The sequence below is a fragment of the Mesitornis unicolor genome, unplaced genomic scaffold (assembly GCF_000695765.1).
Source record: "Mesitornis unicolor isolate BGI_N332 unplaced genomic scaffold, ASM69576v1 scaffold3862, whole genome shotgun sequence".
In the NCBI taxonomy this organism is placed as follows: domain Eukaryota; kingdom Metazoa; phylum Chordata; class Aves; order Mesitornithiformes; family Mesitornithidae; genus Mesitornis; species Mesitornis unicolor.
Window position 1 is genome coordinate 12,115 of NW_010171111.1, and position 22,788 is coordinate 34,902.

Sequence of the window (22,788 nt, forward strand, 5' to 3'; positions counted from 1 at the left end):
GGGTATAAAACCAATAACTGCTACAATAAAACAGAAAACATTTTTTCATGACACTTAAATGTGATTAGTTGCTTTGTCATGCCCATACTAGTATAGCTTTGATAGGCTCTGTGCCTTAATGTTAGAGGCGGTGACCTTTGCAAAACTGTGTACAGTGTTAGAAGCTTTACACTTCTGTGTGACTTCCATAAAAGTTAATACTTAATGAGTATCCACAAAGAATGATAGTTAGATAATTGTGTGGTTTTCTTTTTCTTTGAGTTCTGAAGGCAGAGACACAAAGAGTGGCCTTACTGAAGCCAGTGGCATATTTCTGTTTGAACAGTACGTAGTTATTTATAGACATTATTGCTTTAAAAGAAATAATTTATGTGATTAGATCATTAATTTTGTTTACAAATAGCTAGTTTGGGTAGAATGCAAGGTTTGAATTGGTATTTAAGAACAGTTTTAATCAAACATTAACAAGGGATGTAATGGAGACAAAACAGCGTGGTGACCTGTTATCTTAATGCTGCCATTAACAGTAAATCAGTAATGATTATTATTTTTGCCTTCCCATAAATTCAAGTGGTGTATGATTGATTAAGTGCAACGGTTCTCAACTGGATGATGTGATTGTCTTTTCTTTCCTTGCCTCTATTTATTTATTTTTTTGAACTACTGGCCACGCAAGTTTTTTAATGCATATTGATATTTCCATTTTAGGGTTGACCAGAACATCGTTTACAACTATAGGTAGTCCCAGTCATCCTGGTGGGTGGATTTCTGGTATTCCCAAGCTCTTGGCTTTGTGCGTGTTACATAGGACCAGTGAGGAGACAACTTTGAAAGGCAGAAAGCTTTTCCATTTCCCCAAAGCATTCTTCACACCTGATTTGGAGGCTTGCACCCCTCTCCTCTGTGTCTTGTTCTGTTCTTTCCAGAATTCTTTGTTTAATACCTTAATAAATAATTGCTCTTGAGAGTGGCCAGAATTGTGATGGAAATACGCACAAGGATGTCTTTGTGGTGGGGGGAAAATAGCTGCCATTGCTGCTTGGGTATTACAAGGCCATTCTGTAACATAGCTTGAACTTTAGCTTTTCTTCCAATATTAAATTTTGGGACACAGTTTTCTGCTCTGTGTTGTCCCTCTCCCAGGAGAGAAGTACGGAAGGAGAGAGTGACAGTGGGACATCTTTAGGGCAGGTTAGATCTGCATCAGCACCGTTGCAGTCTGAGTTCCTGCGCTGGGTGACTGTGGTGTTCAGTTTGCATCTGCAAACACGTTGTTGTTTGACTTGCTCTATTAATTCCTCTTCTTTCCACAGCCGCAGAGCCTTGGCCTGAAAATGCTGCATTGTATCAGCAACTGAAGGGTGGGTACACTATTTTTTGCAATTAACAATTACTTTATTTTTAGAAAACATGTTAAATATGCAGTAAGATAATTAACTGCAAGGAAGCACAGAAACTGTTAAAAAGAGTCCTTTGTGTTGTTTGTCTGGTCAGAGGTTCTAGCTACGCTTGCATCTGCCAATATAAACCAGCTATTCATGGCCTATAAGGTCCTTGGTTTATTATTGACTCATTATATTGGCTGCTGTAGGCAGTGTAAAATGATGTGGTTGCAGGCACAGTTGGCAGATTTACTGCACCAATAGCTGAGGCAGCAGATTTTTGAAGTCTTGTGGTAAAGTGGGCTCTCAGTAAAAAGGAACTGTTAAAATGTATAGGCTAGGATGGTTCAGGCTCCCTTTAGCAGCTCTTCATATATCATCAGATCACATTATGGCCCCCATTTGGGGCTCAGCAGCCTGCTACAGTTGTCAGAAGACTGCAAAGTAATGAAGACTAATAGGTAGCAGCCCTAGTCTTCTAAGCATGGAATTTTTATTGCAGTGAACTTGTCATCTTTCTTTTGTGTGACAGACCTAGACACAGTGTGCAATATTAACTGCAAGCTGCTTTTATAGGTTTCTGAATGCTTTTACTTTTTAGCCAGAGGAGTTATGAAGATGCGGTTTTATTTAACTTTGATTAGAAGAAGAGTAATTGGCATAAAACTCAAGCATTTGGTTTTTAGTGGTGAGCATTTTTTATTGTACATTGTTGGTAATGTATGATAAATGCAATTGCATTTGCAGGAGAAATATTCCTGTTATTTTTTTTTTCTCTTTCTTTTTTTAATATTCATATGGCAAGTTTTCTTGTGCAGCTGCATAATAGTTATATATGTGCTCCTACAGGTCAGTAGCTAAATGGCACTGTTTTTTGTAATTTTTTTTTTTCTCTTTCAACAGAGGAACAAATTTTGCTTTCTGATAATGCATCTTCCCTTGCTGTTCAGGTAAAATGTCATCTTTTCTGAACTAATGTTTTTAATTCCATTTTACTTTTTGAATGGTTATCTAGCGAAAGTAACTGTATTTAGCTAAATGAATAATTTAAGAATTATTTCTGTTGAAAGCAATGCCTTATTTCCTGCAACTGATGGAAATTTACATTGTCATTGAAGTGCCAGAGCCTAAAGGACATGAGGATTTTGAGAATCCTATACAGAGTGCTGCTGTTTGTACTCGTGTTTATATTGGTCCGTGTCGTGCAGTATCTGCTTGTCTGCCTACTCTGGGGACTGTGTGTGGTTCCCATCTTTTGTCACATGTATGCTAGTGTGTCTTGGACGTCTTGCATGATGCTTACTGGTTATTGAATTCTCAAAGCTAATCCTGCCCCAGACTTGAGGCATATTTTGCTTCATGCTGTGGGTGTCAGTTCTCTGTATGTCTCTGATAGGTTTTCTCAATTTCATTGTGTATACGGAGTTGAGATCCAATGTGGTTTTTAGAAATAGTCCATGTAATTGACAAACTTGTATCTCTAATTGATTTAAAAGCACCTCTGTGGCTGTGAAGTCCACGTAAACTCCATTAACCTGTTAGGTTAAAATCTCGACGGGACGTTTTCCCCATTAGCAGAGAGGGCCTGGCTGTCAGAGGTGGTGGTGAGCAGGATGTCTGTAAGGTTCCTGTCCTTCAGAGCAGCTTTGCTGCTGCTTTGCTTAGCAGGGAGCTGCACTGTTCCCCTGCTTCTTGCTTTTTGTGTGTGGTCTGGCTCTGAGCAGTGGGAGCAAGCGGTCTTTGAGGGCTATCAAAAAAGAACACATCTCATTTAGCCCATGTGGGACACTTTAAGACTGTAACTGGTGGTACTGGTAAAAAGGTTAGGATCATTTCATCGTGGTAACTACTTTTTTCCTTCCAGTCTGGCAACCTAGGAAATACCTGTAAGAGTAAAATCTATCACAACAAGAGGGTACCTTTATCTTTTGCTGGAAAGAGGACTCATTTTTGATACACTGGATAAATGGGGCAGTGTTTATTGGTTTGGGCAATGTGCTTTACACCGTGCCTCACAGTAATGCAAATAAGTGTTTTTGTTGCTCACTTGATCTCAGTGTTCCCTTTTTATTCCAGGAACTGTATTTTTTGTGGTTCTCATGAATTTTCTTACCACCTAACAATAAGTATAGGTGTGGCTTGTATTTGAAACACAAAGAAAAGAAACAACCCTAAAATGTTATTTTCTAATGCATCATTTTGCTTTACTGTTTCCAGTCCATTTTTATCCTACACATGTCACTTAGATGATAAATTAACTATAATATGTTAAAAATGCTTGTTTTTCTTCAATATTCTCTAGCTGGACAGCTGATAGTAGCCATGACTATAAATATGGCTCTGGTGGTTATCTGATCTTAAACTTTATAGAACAATTTTGTATTGGGGAATCATATCTATTTTGAAGAATCTGTGTAACATGGTTGTGACTGTGAAAGAATAGCTATCCTTGGTGTCTTTGATCAATTTGGAAAAGATACTGGGGTCTGTAGTTATGTATTACTAGCTTAGGGATCAGAAGCTTTAAATAAACTGATGTGTTTTGCATAAGGAAATTGCAGAGTTCCTCTGGTTTAGAATTTACATTTGATTCTGATGAGAGCCTCTGTAGCTTTTTACTGGATATATTTTTGCCAGTTTTTTTGTGGGGGGTGGGGTTCTTTTCCTGAGGAAGAAATGGGAATGGGGGATAGGAGGAGAAATAGGACTTTTTTCCCCACTTTGCCATTTCTTTTCCCCCTGTTACTGATTTGGGGCACATGAATGTCAGCAGAGCAGTTGCATAGCTTGTTCATGGCTTGTTGAACTTCCATGTGGTGAAAACACATCAGAATTTTGAGTCTCCCTGATGAAAAGAGCATGTGGCATCAGCTGCCATCAAATCTTTAAGGAACAGAGTTGACAGCAAGATCCTAAATGTGCCGCAACTGGTCTTTCAGATCTTTCTCAGAATCTCCTTACAGCACTTCTTCGTAATGCCGCTCTGGGATAGCTCTCAGGGGACGTATATGCTGATACCTACGTATAAAATAAAGAATAAAATCCAATGCCATAATAAGTAATTAGTCAGAGTCAAAGTTGACTCTCTTAAAATTGATGACCCTGCAATGCAGATGGCATTTCATCTACCTCTTGTCAACAGAGCAGATGAAGCAGGCAGCAGAGCAAGTTACTCGCAGTGTTGGTGTAACAGTTGCAGGCATTTGGTTCGATTTAGTGTGTAGTGAGGTCTGCAGGTTGAACCTAGGAAGTGGGTCGAGTCTTGCTGTGTTAATGGTGATTGAACTTAAAACTTCTCATTGCGCAATGATATCTGGGCTCCTGACTATAGCTACATGTCACATAAGAGAGGGGAGGACAGAGTCTTCTGGGAATTGCTAAATAACTGTGGTGATGCCTTCAGCAGTTAAAAACTAACCAAGCCAACAAAAAACCTTCAAACAGGCAACCCAAACCCTCTCATCTTGTGGAACCTCTCTGCTGATTCTGGTAGGGTTTTTGTTGCTGTTGTTTGTTTTTTAGTTCCTCTTCTTCCCATTGCTGTTCTTGGAAACAGACTAAATTAACAGTTCCGTTGTCTTTTACTGGGTTCAGATTCCTCATATTTGCTGAAAATGCAACATAACTTCAGATGAGCTCAATTGCTATCTCTGGTACGTCTTGCTGTGTGCAATCCTTGTTTGATAACTTGAAGTAGTGTGTGTTAGAGCTCTGCTGAAGTGGAGCCTGTTTGATCTTAGGCTGCAAAGTCTTGATATTGAAGAAAGTTCTATTTTCATTGCAAAGGAATTAAAATCAAGGGAAAATACTAATCAGTGACAATTATCCAGCTACAGGAAGGAGAACCTTGTACGTAGAATGAAGGCTGTGGTGTTCCTGTGAGATGTTCATCCCTGTTCCCATTAACTTTAATGAAAACGTGTACACCTCCTGGGTAACATGAGTCATGGTTAAAACCACTCTCTGCTTATTTATTGTACAGCTTCCATTACACAGCATTCCTGAATCATAGTAAAAAAAGCCACCAAAACCCAGAAGCGACCACACAACTATATTTCAGTCACAAAACAACTCCACAACTTCAAGTAGGGAAAAACAGAGTTTTAAGTGGATTAAAACTGAATTACCACAGGAGAACGTATTTCAGTCTGAAGCAGAGCGCCTGTCCAGGTCTCCCTGTTGACACCCAGTGCAGATGAAGCCTTTTTGTTTCGTGCTGGGGTGGAAGCAGTGTGGCTGAGTAGGAGGGAGGGGGTTAACAGAGCTGGCTGGGCCCGGCCTCTTGCCTCAGATGGCAGCAGAGCATCCCTTCGCACTGTTCCAACTTGTTGGGAGGAGGAATGTGGATGCTGAGGCTGCCTCTGTTGGTACAGGTTCTTCTGAAATCTTCATGCAGGCAGTCTCAGGGTCTTGCTTAAAAGGCTGACTAAAATGTTCAGGATTGTGGAAATTGTCATAGCTATCCTGAGGCTATAAAGCCTGCAGCTCATTATGTTAAGATATGTATTAATTGCTTGTGCAATTTATGTCCTTGTAAATGGTCTTAATATATTCCAGGAAAGTGCATTTAAAATTGCCTGTTCTTAGCCCTGAATGACAGAAGGCTGTTTGGGCAATCTCAAATTGTGTTACACAGACCAACTGCTTATTTACTTCAACAAGTAATCAAATAAATGTGTAAATCACGCATGATTAATTGCCCTTGACAGATTTGTGATTTTTTTTTTTTCCTGAGTGTGTGTGTATGTGCGTGTGTGTATGAATTGTGGTTTGTTTTTTGTCTAGACAAAACATTAGCAGAAATTTGAACTTGTTGCTGAGGCTTGAACAAAAGCTTAGTACTGAAATGAAAATCTGACAATCTCTTTTTTTTAAAAGAGAATAAAAGCTGGAATTCTTCATGATGAGAAATGCAGTATCAACATAATCAATCTAGCAGCATTGCGTTGTAGCTGAAAACATGCTTAAATCCCAAGCCATACAGGTACTGTTTGTGAGTGGAACATCTTTCATATAGTTCTAAGATGAAATTACCCCTGAATGAATAGCATCTTCATTTATCTTCAAAACCTCTGTGCTACCAGTGAATCTACTCTTTCTGCATTCTACAACAAGAATTACATTATACCATTAGAGCAGCGTTGTGCTGCAGTATAAAATAGATTGTTTTGGAGAATGAACGTGGCTTTGCTATAAATTACGTTCACAGGTACAAAGGAATTTGTTATTTTGTTTAAAATAGTCACAAATATAATTAAGCTCTTAATTTATGTTAAACTACAAATGTGGCCATTACCATAACTGGATTAGGAATTTAATCTGTCACTCAAAGAATGATACTGAACAGTTTTCATTTATAACCTTAGACACACTATTTCAGTTACAGGGTCTGCAGCTCTTTGATATGAAAACTGAATTATTCTGTAGATTTGTTCATGGTTTTAATTTTCAAATGTGTTCCTGCAATAAAGTAGAGAATAACTCTTTAGTTGTCATCACATATTGTCCTTTGTGTGCTCATGAAATAATGTAAAAATGAAAACAGAAAACGCCTTTCACTCTTTCTTCACAGCAGTATTGTGCGATTGCTTTTAAAAGTGCTGCTGAATAAGAGATGGCTTGGAATGGCTCGTTCTTTATTAAAAACTAATCATGAATATATCTTCTTCAAATGAAGCCTGGAGTGTGCCATCTGAAAATAGTGTTCCTCATGTGGGGACGTAAGTTGTGAACTGTTTGAGTCTTGGCATAAGTAATTTCATTCTTGTCTCTCATCTCAGAAACTGCAATCTGGATATGATTTACATCAAGTTGTAACTCATTTTTAATGAGTGTATGTGTTTGCTCGTATGTATTATTCTGAGAGGGGGCTGGAGGGGAAGGGGAGAGCATTGCGAGGGAGCTCTGACAGGGTGATTCGCTGCCTGATGTGTTCTGTTCCAGTTGACAGTGTCCAAACAGCCCTTCCTTAGGGGAAGGGGGAGGGCAAAGAGCAAGAGTAAAAATGGCACCTAAACCAATTAACTGTACAAATAAATACAAAACTCTTTCCTCCCTTCTCTTATTCCTTCCCATTGTATTTCATGCACAGTCAGTTTCCATCCTTGTCGTCACAGGAAGATGCAATGGCATCATTTCTTGCATTGTTTCGAGGGCAGCGGAGATGGGAATGTCAGTGGTGTGAGAAGGGGAGGAAGGGGAGGGTGGGCCGAGTTGCCTGTGGCTGGCCGTGGTTTCTGGGCTCTGGGCTGCTGAGCTGTGCTAAAGCAGCACAAAGGTGGTTGCTCTGGTTATTTTTTTTAGATAATTGAAATCCAACGTGCTACCTACATTTTGAATTTGAAATTGGGCAGGCTGTAAAAACAAGCCTTGATTGTGTCCTTTGAGCAGCGCCGTTGTTGTAAATGCACTCTGTAATTCTGGCAGGAGGTGTCACCTGCCATGATTGAAATGAATGATAGGCATGAGATTGTTGATTAATTTTGTAACAAGTGTCACCTCAAAGCTCCGTATCAGCCCTTTTCACGGAGCTGCTGATCCTTCGTTCTCTCGCAGCAGAAATACGAACTGGCTTGTTCTGTGCTGACTTTGAAAACAGAGTGGCCATGCGATGCAAACCGTAGTCCTGTGTGGATCAACACGTGGTAGGGCAGGAAAAACACCACGAGGCTTCTCCTTCAGTTTGTTTTCCTCAGTCCTACGTTCTTTCTTCCCTAGTCTGTAACAGTAAATATTGGGAAGGCAGGAAAGGACAGGCATAATTCATCTGGTGGCACCTTTTTTTTCCTCCGTCCCCTCTGTTTCTCCTCCTGGACTTGCAGCAACTCTCCACGTCCCTGTCTACAGCAAGTTCTCCCATTAAAAACAAGGTGCACAGAGGCAATAGCAACTTTGTAGACTCAGTGCTTTCACGCTGGAACAAGAGTGGTAGCATTGCTGAAAAATATTGTCACATTTCTCCTTTTGCTTCCCAGATGCCAGAGGAGTAGGTGATGCTACAGCTAGAGAGGCTGAAAGGGCACAAGAGGGGAGACTGTGAGCCTGCAGTGAAGAGAGGCAGAGAGCATGCGTGGGGGAGAAGCTGGCAGACCCTATTAAGCTGAATCTTTATTTTTTAATGCCTTTATCTCTTTCTCGCATTAACCTCATCCAAAGAAAGGACACACTTTGTTCCAGAAATATCTTAGAGAAAAGTGTTTCTAGCAGACATTATATTGAACATAAGTTACTAAACTGGCCAGCTTTCCAGATGTCTGCTTCAGTCATTGACCAATGCCAATACTGTACAAGGAATCAGGCCCCTGTTTTTAAAATTACAAGAAGTGCAAATAGTCAACGGAACACATGGATAAAGGAGGCTCTCCTGCAGATAACAGAACAAACTCAGTTCTTCCCAATCTGAGATGTCATTACCCTTGTTTTATGCTGCAATAACTAGTATGGGCCATGAAACTACTGACTCCTTGTGAAAGCCTGAGCATTTTGGTTTTGGTCCTTCAGTTGCTGTGAATTTTGTGTATTTATGCTTGAATTAAGTTTCCTTTATTTGGGTAAAGTCTAAATTAGGCAGTCATCTCTTGATCTTCTGTAACGTGGGCAAGAGGAAATAAGAATGTTACTCTGTCCTCTATGAATTGACCCAAATAGTTATCTCTTAGCAGGAATTCAATTCTCTTTTCCCTATTTAGAGTTTAGCAGAGTTGTCTTCAAAGTATCAATAAACATTTTCAGTGAACATCTTTACAGTTACTTTGGACCAGAAAACTTTAGATGAAGTAATGTGCATCAGTTTTACTGCAGATATGGGAGCTAATTTTTATTTTCCTATTCTGAAGAACTGCAACTGCTGTAGTAGTATTGCCTGAGAATCCAAGGTGCTGGAGGAGATGCAGGTTGTTGCCTACAATAGTTGCCCTGTCCGTTCTGTGTTAGTGTATCTACTTTTCCAGAGGAGAAGAAAGCAGGAAATTTAATGCCATTCTTTGAAAAATTACGAGCATCTTTGCAGGGTACGACAGGCTGTGCTCGGTTAAGCGTCTTGTTTCTAGTTTCACTGTTAACTGTCTTGCTTTCCATTTTTAGGTGAATTTTCACGAGGGCTGGTTTAACTAGTGTATGTGTCTCTTGCAATTCCCACAGAAGTTGGCCCCTTTCAGTCCCTTTTTAAGTTGATCAGGCAAATTTATGATGTTAACAATAATCTCTGATGTACTAGAATAAGCCTGGGCCCTTGATCTTTCAGACTGCTCAGCTTTTGATGCAGTGTCTTTGAAGGGGTGTTGATATCTTCATAAATCTCAGCAGAACTGCACTGGGGTGGTTTCAACCTTCAATCTCCTCACCCTTCACTCTAAAAGCACTCAGAGGAGCTCCATTTGCTGATGGTTTCTCTCACAAGAAAAGCAAGGGTTTACTTTGCCTGCCCAAATTATATATGTGAGGTACCAAAAGGGAAATGAGACGCTCTGAGCTGGAATAATCAGTGTTCCACTGCATCTTTTATCAGAGTTGGAAGCCATGGAGATCTGACACCATCTGCACACCAAATGTGCCGGTTCTTGACATTCAACATGAGTGGTCAAAAAAGGAACAAATCCTGTCTTGATCACTCGGCTAAAGCATTAAATGAGATAAAGACTCACAGAAATGGCTGCTTTGTCCTGTATTTGAGCTGTAGGATTTCTTTGATCTGCGCCAATTTCAACTATTTTGGTAGTAGTTTATGCCGCTTACTGCCTAACATCAGTTATTGTCTGAAATCTAGTTTATCTAGTTGAGTGCATCAGAAAAAACAAAAAAGAGGTTTCTGGCAGTGGAGATTTATAAGAATGCATTGGTCGTGATCCTTGTCCATCTCTTTTTCTAAATGAAACCATAATTTCCATAAGTATGACATGCATTCAGTGTGTTTGAAAAGTCACAACCACCTGTGTTGTTAATACGAATACTTTCCAGAGCCTGTCAGTTACATCAGTGAAGGAATGCGAGTACTCTCATAGCAATGCAAATAGTAAGGCTGTTTCTTAGGCTGAGCCCTCATAGCTTGGGGTAGTACTGTCTCCTCTTATCAGTTGACATGTATTTTTTAGTCAACTTGAAGGCTATCCAGTGGACCTTTAGTTTAAGCTAAATCAAGAAATGGATACTGGCCTACTTTGCTAGGTAATGATTAGTTCAGCAGTCTAGATCCAATAAGGATTAAACTTCTCTCATATTGTGGAGCTTCCCTTCATTTTCCTGCAGAACAATGTTTAAGGAGTACTTAAAATTGAATAGGTTGTGCTTTGAGTATGAATTACAGCTCAACATATTGGTCTTTTAATTCCCTGAGTGTCTTATCTTTTTAAAGATGTAATAGCAGTTTTTAATTTTTCTTTAGGATTATTGTATGGCATTAAATGATTTTATGTTCAGCTCTTTCACTGTTTTGTTTTCTCTTGTTTCTGCTATTTCACCACTCCCCTTAAAGCTGATCCTAAATAGAGACAGAGGCTGAAGCAGGAGAGGTGTTGGCGTGTGGCTGCTGAAGGGGCTGCAGAACGGGCCCTGTGAGGCTGCTGAGGAGGCAGCTCCAGGGGCTGGTGTTGCTGCACCTTGCAGGACTGCTGGGGCTAACGCAGAACTGGATGGACTTGCCCAGTTTTCATCTTGAATCAGTGTCTCAAGCTCAGTCCTAGCCTCCCATCTGCAAAATGTTCACCAGAACTGGAGATGATGATTCTGAAGAAGTTTTCTCAGGTGTTTGGTTTGGTCTTTACTTTAGGGACTTTAAATTATTATTTTTTTTAAATTTTTTTTAACCTGAATCTTGAGGATGGACTGACTTATTTCTAAGTTTACTAGAATCTGCGCGTTATTATGCAGAATAGTGAACATTTTTAATTAGTTAATATTTTTTGCCACACTAGAGCTTAATTCTAGTGCAGCCTTCTCTTTCCTCTTTTCTTTGTGGAGTGCCAAAAAGGCACACGGACCCAGCGTGTTTGCATTTCCAAGATGCCAAAACGGCAACATATTCTCAATCCCCTTTGCACGAGGCCAGAGACTGAGGTAGAATTTCCCTGCCAAATGTAATAAAGGTCGATATTCCTTGGTCTGTGGATGTTTATGGAGTAGGAGAGAGAGAAAGGTCAGATTCAGTTTTTTGATGGAAACTTGGCTGAACTCTTTACACCGAACAGATTTTATTTATAGTTTAGCCTCTATGCAGGGGACTGCTTTTCACAGTCACAAACTGTGTTTTTGGTAGAAACCTTGTACTATGTAGGAGCCAATGTACAATACAGTGTACAGTAGGCAACAATTTGCTGAAGCAGCTCATGTAACCTAAGTGTTCTGTGCCAGCATGCCTCGATTTTGAGATGCTGATATGCAAAAGCAAAAATAGTTCCTTGATTCAACTCCTTTTGCTTAAACGTGTCTCTGCACTTACAAGCTTTTCAGTTTTTCATGCGTTGCCCTAACTCCAGTGCAGGTCAGAGTTTTTCTCTTCTAAACTTGCAGAGAGAACAGTACGTGGCAGTTCCCGAATTCATCTCTAGCTAAATGCAGAATCAAGGAGTTAATTTAGTGCCTTACTGTGAAAGAATTCCATTTGGTAAGCCTAGACCAAGTGAAACTTCACATGTTTTAGATGAAATTCAACAGCTAAGGATTAAGCAGTGTGGTAGAAGTTCACTGCGCTCCTCCCACCCAAAGATGAATTATTTTGGAGCTGTTGTTTGGTGCCATCCGTTCCACTGCAGCACAGTACTGTTGAGAGTGCTGTCAGAGGGTGTTGTAGAGCTTTCAGAAGAAGGAAGTCAGTGTACCAGTCAAGTTAGACTGTGTGTTTTTGGTAGGTTAGATCATGGCCAGCAATGCATAGGAGCGTGTATTTAATCTAAACCAAAATCTCTGCATTTTTGTCTCTTGACTGTTTCCAAAGAAGTTGCACATGAAGCCCCAGTTTGGGCAGGAGACGTGGTGCATATAACAGCAGCTGAAACAGCCTGGACATTGCTAGGTCCTGCAAAGCCAGCAGGCAAATGAAGAGATTCAGGACTGAGGCAGACCAGTACCTTAAATCCTGTTTAGGAATTAGTCCTCTGGGTATTCTTACTGCTTGCATGGAGTTCAGGATGCTAAGACAGCAAGAGCCTCAATTTTTGGTAGACTCTGGTGGACACACTGACTTTGAAAGTGGGGTGGTGTCAAATGTGGCCAGTGCTTTGTATTTTCTTTGGGGGACAGCTGCACCCTTAAGCTGTAATAGAGGTTCTAGTTGGGATGACGGACTCTAGAGACCAGATTATTGCTGAATAGTGCAGGACCCTCTCTTTATATGTCTGTCTGTCTGTGTCTCTGCCTGCACGTGTATGTATAGTAATCATCTTCCAAGCAGTGCTTTAACAAAAGCTGTAGGAACCCAGGTTTCTGGTGGATTTTGCAGAGCCTCCGCAGTTCTGAGGTGGGCTCTTGTCAGCTCTGTTTGATGTCTTGTGTAGCAGCTGGTGACCATAGTTCCTTGCTTTGAATTGGGGTTTGGCTTTGAGTTAGGTCATCTAAACCTGCAAGAGCCAAATGTCATTCATAATGGATTGTACAGTTCTTGGATTTGGTTGGGAAAGAACCAAAACTTTTGGCTTTTTTTCCCTGGATTGGGTTAGTGTTTGGGAATAAAGGACTTGAAGAGTGCAGAAGAGAGGAGAGGGACTGTTTGGGTTATTTTGATGGATACTACAGAAGCCACAAAGTTAGGAACAGGACTGATGCCAGTGTCAGCTCATGCCTTCTAGGCTCATTGGGAGCAGAGGTGAGCAATCTCAAGGTTAAGGCTTAGGTTACTTTGATGTCTGTGGTTATCTGTGAGAGTGCGGTTTACTGCCAGATCCTGCAATCTGAAGAGCTCATGTAGGAAGTACCGTGTTACAGCAGCATTTTTCTTCATGGTGGTGGCCTTCTTGGTGTAGGCTTTTTTTACCTCAAGTCACTGTGGGTAAATAGGTACAGTTTTGGAATCTGGAATTGTGACCCTTCTCATTGCAAAGACAAAATGAATGATAGGACTTAGCTGAGTAGCGAGAGACTCTAGAGATTAAGAGGTTCCTTATTTGCCATGTTCTGTCCAAATGGCAAGTATTTTTTGTGGTATTTTGCTATTTCAACAGAAACACGCTAAGGATTTTGTGGTGATGGCAGGTGCTGACAAAAACCACTATCCTACTGAGAATGCTTTGAATCTGAGGTTACAGATAGAAACAAATAATATATCAATCACTTATGCTTTTCATGATTCACATAAATTAAAGATAATAAATACCTCCTCCCAAAGCAGACTTGTGCTTTAGCAGCATGGTAGAGCAAAACTTCTGGCAGCTATTGTAAATATTGTGTGGGAAGGTACTTGATACATTTGCCACGTTACACAACATGGACTTGGTTAGCCAGCCGTAGCCAGAAGAAGTAAGGACCATGATTTTCAGGAGGGGCAAAATGTCACTAGATTTTGTACAGCCACAGCATTGATTGTGTCTGTCAGATACTGCTGCTTTGCTTGTCTTGAAAAAAACAGTAAAAATAGATGAAACTTCATTAGAAGAATTCCAGTCAATGACTGGATGATGAACAGTTGTCTAAGAAAGTTAAAAAAGCCTTGTTTTTTCTTTTGTCTATCCTTTTTTCTTCCTAAAAGCAGAATGCAAGAAGCGGTACTTCGTAAGCATGGGCTAGGAACTAGCTAAAACATAGTCAAATGTATTGAGAAGAACATGTTTGTTTGTCACTGGTGTGTTAATACTTTAAAAACACTACTCTTTGTTTCCAGGCCTTTTTGCAAATGTGCAATCTGCCAATCCAGGTGGTTTGCAGGGCAAATGCCGAGTACATGTCCCCATCTGGTAAGTGTGGCCTTCATTTAGATTACTGTGTTATACCTCCAGTTTGATACCATGGCAACTGCACCTTGTCTTGCTGATAACAGTTGTCAGTGCTGCTCTTTGTGGATTGCCTTCCCCCCTCCTCTCCTCTGCTGTTTCTCCTCTGCAAACAATTAAAACAGTCAAATGCGAAGTAATGTTGGCACCATGTGTAACTGGGCGTTCAGACAGTTCAAATGCCAGGTGGAACCTCTCAAATGCCTCAGAGAGGTTGTGTCCTGAAGCAGAAAGACGTATGTTTCCAAAAGTAGCTTTCTTCTGCAACCAGGGAATACTCCGGTGAATGCTGTTACATTTTCCCATTGCTGGGGTGAGACAGCACCAAAGATCATCTTTTGTTACCCTGTCTGGGAGGTGATTGCCAGGATGTTGATACAGGAGAGGACTGAAGGTAAGCTCACAGTGTCGTTGCTAAGGGTGACAGGCGATTTTAAATCTTCTTCTGGTCTGTGAGACTGTCTGGGAAAAAAATCTAAACCCACTAACAAGAAATTAAATATTAGAAGGGTACAAAGCCTGCTTTTTGCTGGAGATGACTGGTTGCCTAAAAGTGTCCAGAGGCCGGCTTTAGAAGGTTGCCTGAAAATCAGAGAGAATTGCTGACTGCAGGGTGCAGAAGCCTGGCAGTCGTCACACACTGTCCCAGATCTTTGCTGAGGGAGGAGGTGCTTATTTACCCTCACCTGGCTCTGGCTGATGACTGCCACGTCAGGGGCCTGTCTGTGTGTGTCTGCCAGCTGGATGGCCTCTGCTGCTGCCACTGATATTTTGGTCAAAGCAGTGTAATTATGCTATTTAAAAAAAAACCACTGTTGCTTGGCAGCAGTGAAGAAGCTGCATAATATGGAGGTATATAAATAATTTGTTGGTAAATGAAGGTAGCTTTGAGATACTGAGTCCATGAAGAGAGGAGCATCTTGAATGTGCAGGGGTAGGACTGGTGACAGCTGCATGCTCTGGCTTCTCTGCCACTAACACCCCATGTCCACACTTGCTGGCATCTGATGTTGTAATTTGGGTCTGAACACTTTCTTCTGCTGAGAACAAGGATCAAAAGAGGGAAAACAATTATGCTTCAGTTTTAAATACAGGTAGAAATACATGTATTATTTTTGTCCTTACTCCTGGAGTCATTATTCTTATTCACTGGCCCTATTTCCTTTCTTTATATTGATCCTTTAATGACAATTCAGCCAAGGTTTTCATTTGTTCCTTTCTCCTTCCCCACCACCCTCTGTCTCACAGCAGCAGCAGCCTAAGATCTGCATTGCATCATTTTGGGAGGAAGGTTATTTATCTCATAAATGACGTTATAATGATCAAGCCCATTCTGAGAGAGTCGCGAGTATGACACCAAAGGATTGTCTTGGTGTGTGAAGTACAGTCTGACCAAAACCACTGAATTCTGCAGCACAGAGAGGTCTGTCTGTGTGTCCTTCCACAACATGCAGCATGTGAATGCGGATGAAGCCTTTGTTGGCGCGATCCACTTCATGTATTACCCTTAGGCTGATTGAGCCAGTGAGAAGTGAATCTCATGATAAAAACCATGACTGAATCAGTGGTTAGCAGGAGCTGTGTTTGAGCTAGGCTGAACAGTAGGGTTTTGTGTTTCAGTGAAAAGACTGAATGAATTGCTAATAACGTACTTGGAGTCAGGCAGGTACTGATCTTGCTCTTTGGGCTGCCTGTTGAGAGCAGAGTTTGCCCACAGCAAGAGGTGGGAAGGTAAAAGGGTACTGTGCCCTGGGCTTCCTGTTGTGTCTCTGTCTGCCCTAATGCTTTGACTCAATTCTCAGGTAAGAAAAGTCACCAAGCAGAGAAGATGATGTGCACAGACTCGGGAGCCCTTTGCATCCTCACTAGTTTCAGCAGTGACACTGTCATTTCCCAGTCTCCTTTTCAGGACTGGCCATTTTCAGTCCTGCTCTGTGCTGGATCCTCAGAATGTTGAGCCTTACTAGGATTAAGCTTTAACCCCATTTTGCTTCCATGGTGATGAAGAAGCTGCTTCCCCCTCACAGTTCCCCAGGTAGTGAAGCTGTGTGTCTTGTACTGAGAGCCATTTCCTGACCCCAGGACCGTGGGGGCTTTGAGAATGCCAGCGTGCAGCTGGAGAGTGAGGACTGGGGCAGCCAAGAGGAACTGGCTGGCCCAGGCTCTGGAAACTTGAAGGACCAGAGGAGGGAGAGTCAAGGTGCTGCCCTGCTGAGTGTGCGTTTGCACTTCCCCTGCTTGCTTTCCTGGGCACGGGGCCACATCTCCCACCATGCTTTCAGCAGCCCTTTCCTTGCCAGTGGGTTGGAAGGGAGGCTGGAAATGCGTTGTGTGATAAACCGAGCCAAATAGTCTGCTTTCCTGGGATTTCCCAGCTGTACTTCAGAAAAACATTGAATTAAGTCTTTCCAGCAACGCAGAATCCGTTATTACAGTACAAGGCGATAGATCTCACTCAGTAACTTTGAAATACACCATTACAAATATTGCATGTAGAAGAGGTTCAAGAGGAAGATGTTTGTTGTTACAAATGTTCACTGGGTGAGCTCTGTATGTTAGAGCTGTACCTGCACTCATCTGAAAAAAAAGACCACTGATGTTGAGGTGTACCTGCAGAATGTAATTGATTTGAAAATTGTAAATGGTGTTTTACAGGTATGAAAAGCTCTTACTAAAACACATTTCTCATTCTACAGGCAAAGTACCCTTTATTCACGTTGGAAATCAAGTAGTATCTGAACTTGGGCCCATAGTCCAGTTTGTAAAAGCCAAGGTAACCGTGTCCTGTTTTCATCGGTTAGTGAAGAGCGTGTTAATTCTGCTTACCACTGGGCTGATTCGGTGTGCTCTTCATTTGTTAAAATAGTGTAGAAATCTAGTGCTGTTTCATAATAAAAATATCCTGGAATAGGAGTTTGTTGAGGTGGATATGTTTTTCTTTGTTATTTACTCAAATTCTGGAGGTCAATTCTGTGCAGGATAGCTGCACACCAGTGCCAGTTTCTGAGACTGTTTTTCTGTGTGCCCTGCCTGTGGGTCTCAGAGCTCTTAAACCCAGAACTGACTGGTTTAAATCCTGAAGTGTCAGATACTGCTCAAATTTGCCTTTGCTTCCCCCTCTCCGCCCAGCCCTCCCCTGTATTTTAACAAGTCCTGTCTTTTCACTGAGCAGTTGGTAAAGCTGTACCACAGACGTAAATCTGTGTTCACTTCTCACCACAGAAAGGCACTAACCAGGAGGCTGTGTGCTCCAACTGTGTTCATCTAGAACTGATAATAGTCTGCATTTCCTGTCCATTGCCTATGTTACGTTACAATGATTTCTTTTTAATTCTAAAGGACACTGTAGGTAAAAATTGTGTATGTCATTTGTTATCGAACTGTGTAAGAGATCAGGATCCGAGCCAAAGCTCATTGACTTCAGAGGTCCTTAGGTCAGGCATTGCTGAATATTCCAATATCCTTTCTTACATGTGTGTCTTTTTTTTTTCTTTTCCCCATTAGGGCCATTCTCTCAGTGATGGATTGGATGAAGTCCAAAAAGCTGAGATGAAAGCCTACATGGAATTGGTCAATAATATGCTCTTGACAGCAGAGGTACAGCAAACCATAGCAACTCCACACTCTTACAGAAGTGACTACAGGCAACAAAGCTTTAGGATTTTTCCCTGTATTGGAAATACTGCTTGTTCTTAGGTTGTCAACTTCTGAGGTGAAAGGAGGCAGGAATACATTCTCTACCCTATGGGTTGCCTGCTGACAGGTTCCTGTAGACACAAGCCACACGTGTGCTTCCCCTGACCTGCCCGAAGTGTGTTGTGCAGCTGTAGATGTAAACAGCTGGAAAATGCCAGTGGTTCCTGGGATCCCACCCCACAGCTGTCCGGGCGCTCTGCTGTCCCCTTCCACAGCACGTGTGACTGTTGGGAGGCCAGGATCCCTTGTGATTCGCGACTGTGGCCGGTCAATGTGATGCAATCCCAGTGTGGGAACAGCGCTGGAAGTGCCGGCGAGCTGCAGGTGGCTGAGGGAGCTGTGAGGGCTGGGAACAGGCGCAGTGTGGGCGATGGGAGTGAGCCTTGGGTCTCAGCCTGGTCCTGGTGCTGCCAAAGTAAGGATGAGCAACTGGGCTTTTGCCTTCCCGTTTCAATTTCTTTTCTACATTCAGAGGCATACAGAAGGAATGAAATGGAAATTTAATCTAATAGAGAAAAGAAAATTCTACCAGTGAGAAATTATTGTCTCTGTATTCTCTTTCATTAGGAAGTTTCAGTAAGTGTTCTTTCTGTTCCTAGCTCTATCTCCAATGGTGTGATGATGTTACAGTAGAGGAGGTGAGTGGTTCTGCAGCATTTATCTTAATTAAAATTTAATGAGCAAACACTTCTGCTCACAATTGCAAGTCCCTACTCATAAATGAAACATTGAGGTTTATACCATTAATGATACAGTCTTTTCACTTTAATTTCGCTTGCATATACGTTTTAGGGAAGTTGTGTCATTACTGGAGGCAGCTGACTGCAAAATAGATACGGGTTTTGTATATGTTTCTGAAGGAATAGTTTTAAATGGTTATGCTGCAACCTATAAATTCTGTGCAAATAATTACAGCATATCACACAACTCGCTTTCTCTTCTGCAGCTCCCTGTCTGATAGAAATACGTGAACATTAACTATTTTGGGCATAGAGCTGTCTGTATCTTCTTGTACGATAACACAGTACCTTTCTGTTTCCAAACAAAGATTACTCACCCGAGGTACGGCTCCCCGTACCCGTGGCCTCTTAACCGCATTTTGTCCTATCAGAAGCAATGGGAGGTGAGGCGGAAGATGAAAGCCATTGGGTGGGCTGGCAAGACACTTGAACAGGTCAGTATCAAAAGTGACACTTATTTCTTTACCCTATTTTATGTTTTCTTTCTTTTGTTTTTAGAGGCTTTGGAGAGTAACACTTTCTTGAAACAGATGTAGTAAAAGATATGTTCTGTACTTAAAGCGTTATCTGGAGTCAGGTATTGGCCTTCTACAGCAATAAATCTTAAATTATGTGCAAGCCAGTGGGGTGGGAGGAAGGATGTTTTACCACGAGTGTACATCTCTGGTGGTGTTTGTTTAGGCCATAGTCCTGAAAACAGGTTGTGAGTTATGGCCTACACTTCCTGTAGGGCGTTAATAGGCACGCTTGGCAGGATTGCGGCTTCCCTTGTCAGAGGCATTAAAAAAAAACCCCAAAAAACCAACAAAGTAATTTTGAGCTAATTTAATACCTTTAATTAAGCTGTTATAAATGTTATGGGAAACGCTTAATCAGAATCGCTTTACATCAAATGTTAGATTAAGTCCACTTAGCTACCTGCCCACTGTGTGGGTCTGACTGACTGAACAGCTTTTGGTGTTCCAAATCGAATGTTCCCTGCTCCCACTATCCGTGCAAATACAGTGAGGTGGTTATTTTTGGCAGCGTTGATAGTTTCTGACAAAATGGATCTTTTATCTCTTGTGTGTTTTGATAGGTGCTTGAAGACGTAGATCAGTGTTGTCAGGCTCTCTCCCAGAGATTAGGAACACAACCATATTTCTTCAATAAGCAGTAAGTTGCTCTTTACTGAAATATTACATCCAGGAATGTGAGATATACATACACATCCATACATATATGTATAGAAAACTCCTCTTTTATTTTAGTGATACATGATTAGTTGAGAAAATACCAATGTGTGACTGGTATATAAACATGAAATCTCAGACATAAGTAATTGAGGTTTTAAAAGTAAAGTTTGTTGGGTTTTTGTTTCTATTTATGATTTAGTTTTTCTTGTGCTTGTCTTTTCTACAGTCTACCACAGTTTATGTAGGCTACAAATGTACACCTTTATACAGTTAGTTTCTTATTAAAAATGATACATTTAAAGCTTTACTTGTTTTCTTACAATAGGCAAAGCAGCCTGTTGCTGCTAGAGTTAAGTTAGACAAGGGTCCGCATCTCCATTGGAGAGTTCTTAGTGATCCACAAATAAAAGCTCAAAAATCTATCAGTTAAAAAAACTCCTTATGCTGCCTAACCTTGAACACCAGTGACAAAGGACTGAAAATACTCAATATAAATTAATAAAATATTCAATAAATATTCTACTCCCCAAAATACCTGTTTTCTTCTATGTAGTTCTCTTTCAAAAAAGAGTTGTTTTCCGCTGCCGTCACCCTGGAGCTTCATTTCTTATTGGTTGAATAGTTCCTGACTATTAAAATGCAAAAAGGGAACAGGAGTTTTATACTTTCCCCCCCCTTCCTCCTCTTTTTTTTTTACCTTTGTGAGATCAGGGCTGGACGCTTTGGCTGCAGACCAAAAAAACCCAAACCCAAGACGACCTGATAAGCATTTGCCCTTGTTACAGAAGTAAAAGGTGGAGCATGGTTTGATATTGGATCAGTAACTGTGCTCTTTCTAGGAAGTGTCATTTCTACATTTCCAAGCAACCAAAAGCAAAGAAAGATGCCATACTAAGAACTAGCAATGTGCTTACACACACACACACACACACACACACAGAATCGCTCGGTTGGAAAAGACCTCTGAGATCATCATGTCCAACCGTTCCTGTCTACCCACTAAACCATATCCTTAAGTACCTCGTCTACCCGCTCCTTAAATACATCCAGGGATGGTGACTCCACCACCTCCCTGGGCAGCCTGTTCCAGCTTCTGACGACCCTCTCAGTAAAGAACTTCTTCCTTATCTCTAACCTGAACCTCCCTTACACACTGTATACACAGTTTTCATGCGTTTGGTACGGTCGGTGTTGCCTGTCCCAATTCTGACATTGTATGGGTCTCTCAAAGTTATTCAGAACAACAGCGTTTTCCTTCATCAAGGCTTGCCTTCCAAAATACCAGTTCTTTTATCTGTTTTTACAGACCAACTGAATTAGATGCTCTGGTGTTTGGACATCTGTTCACAATCCTTACGACTCAACTAATCACTGATGAACTCTCTGAAAAAGTGAAAAACTACAGCAACCTCACCGCCTTTTGTCGGCGAATAGAGCAGCAGTACTTCGAGGGTTTTGATAAAGGCAGCTCTGCGCCTGTTGCAGCTCGATCTGCTAAGAGGTCCTTACTGAGATAAGCATGTTGTTTGGTGGTTGGGGTGGATTGCACTTCAGTTTTGGGTTTTGTTGTTCAGTGGATTGAATTTGAAAGGCGTGTTAGATTTCTGAAGCTGCCAAATCATTCTGGAGCAAGAAAAAACTCTAAATGCAGTTTTTGTGTTGTAGAACATTCTGTGCACCTGAAATGCCTGCATGGGCACTTCCACTTTAATAGCCTGTATGATACTTACCCTAAAGTGACCTTGGAAAAATGTTGTATCCATATGAAAAAAAATAAAATACTTTAAAAATATTTCTCTCTGATCTTTCTAAATGCCTTTCTTACTGAGTTTTATGTCTGTGTAATTAATGTCTATGTAGTTAACGAGTGGGATCCTGTTGGCAGGACACCTGGAAGACAGTTGTATGGTAAACTAGTTAGAATTATTAAGCTGGGAATGAAAGGACTCATTAGAGATCTTCTGATTGGCTGTCTCAGCCAAAATTCATTCAGGAATTGGATGGCAAAAATGGCTCAGAGCTCTGCGGCACATAAGTGATGTGATTTTATTCAGCCGGTTCTTTGTGTTGAAGTAGCTCCTGGCAGTCATTATATCTTACGTGTGTCCTGCCTCTGCTTTTATTTCTTGGTCACCTTAGGTTTTTGGGTTTATATGTTTTTTCTTCCCATGACTCCTCAGTTTTAATCCTCAGCTTGTCTTGCTCTTTTTAAGAAATGAATTTGCTAGGTAAGTGTTTGTCTTGTCATTTCCACTTCCAGTATGTTAGCATTGCTTCTGAACTTTGACGTACTTGCTGGGGTGGTTCTCATAGCAAAAGGACTTGGTGTCAGCCTGTGGCTGGCATGCCTTGGTCCCTTTGCCTCTGTGTTATCCTATGGTACGTGTGGGCACAGTAATAGAGCAGGAAACAAAGAAATACCATTGTGATGCTCCAAAAACCCTGGCAATGTGGCACCCTGGCAAGGGAGAGTTTCTGTGTGCAGGGAAGGAGTTGCTCTGACTGCTGTTTCTTCAAACACATTAAATGGCACCACTCTGTTCTGCTTTGTCAGTTGTACTTGGCCCTTTTCTAAAAGGGACAACTGCAGGAATGTGCTGGTGGCAAAAACAGTCCTTGTGCACTCGGGAAGTCCTGGGCACAAGCAGTGACCAGCTCAGGCCGTTTGGTTAGTTGGAACTGTTGGCTTTTCTTACTATGAAATAGATTCTTTTGACTAAAGAGTGTCAAAGCACTCAGTGGCTTGAACTGGTTATGCAGTGGTCGTGAGATTTCTGGCTGCCATTTCCTTCTCTGAAAGAATGAACAGAAAGCAGCTGCCTGAGTCTCTCTTGACTCCATGGCCCATGAACCACCACTGCTTACTCATTCCTACTGTGGG

The 22,788-nt window shown here is 41.4% G+C and overlaps 1 protein-coding gene across 1 annotated transcript; it reads left to right on the forward strand.

Moving 5' to 3' along the window:
* Positions 1-1,316: 1,316 nt before the first annotated feature.
* MTX2 (metaxin 2) lies at positions 1,317-21,710 on the forward strand. The gene is made up of 9 exons (XM_010179907.1): positions 1,317-1,361; positions 2,286-2,332; positions 14,188-14,260; positions 16,993-17,069; positions 17,801-17,893; positions 18,592-18,630; positions 19,041-19,166; positions 19,811-19,887; positions 21,214-21,710. Exons 3-9 carry the CDS (start codon positions 14,200-14,202, stop codon positions 21,422-21,424), a joined length of 684 nt encoding a protein of 227 aa, XP_010178209.1. The 5' UTR covers positions 1,317-1,361; positions 2,286-2,332; positions 14,188-14,199; the 3' UTR covers positions 21,425-21,710.
* Positions 21,711-22,788: the final 1,078 nt, after the last annotated feature.

Excerpts from the sequence above, each read along its gene's own strand:
- MTX2 (XM_010179907.1), top strand. The coding sequence starts at position 14,200 with ATGTGCAATCTGCCAATCCAGGTGGTTTGCAGGGCAAATGCCGAGTAC. Across the intron at positions 14,261-16,992 it reads CGAGTACATGTCCCCATCTG|GCAAAGTACCCTTTATTCAC; the intron begins GTAAGTGTGGCC and ends CTCATTCTACAG. Across the intron at positions 19,888-21,213 it reads CCATATTTCTTCAATAAGCA|ACCAACTGAATTAGATGCTC; the intron begins GTAAGTTGCTCT and ends CTGTTTTTACAG.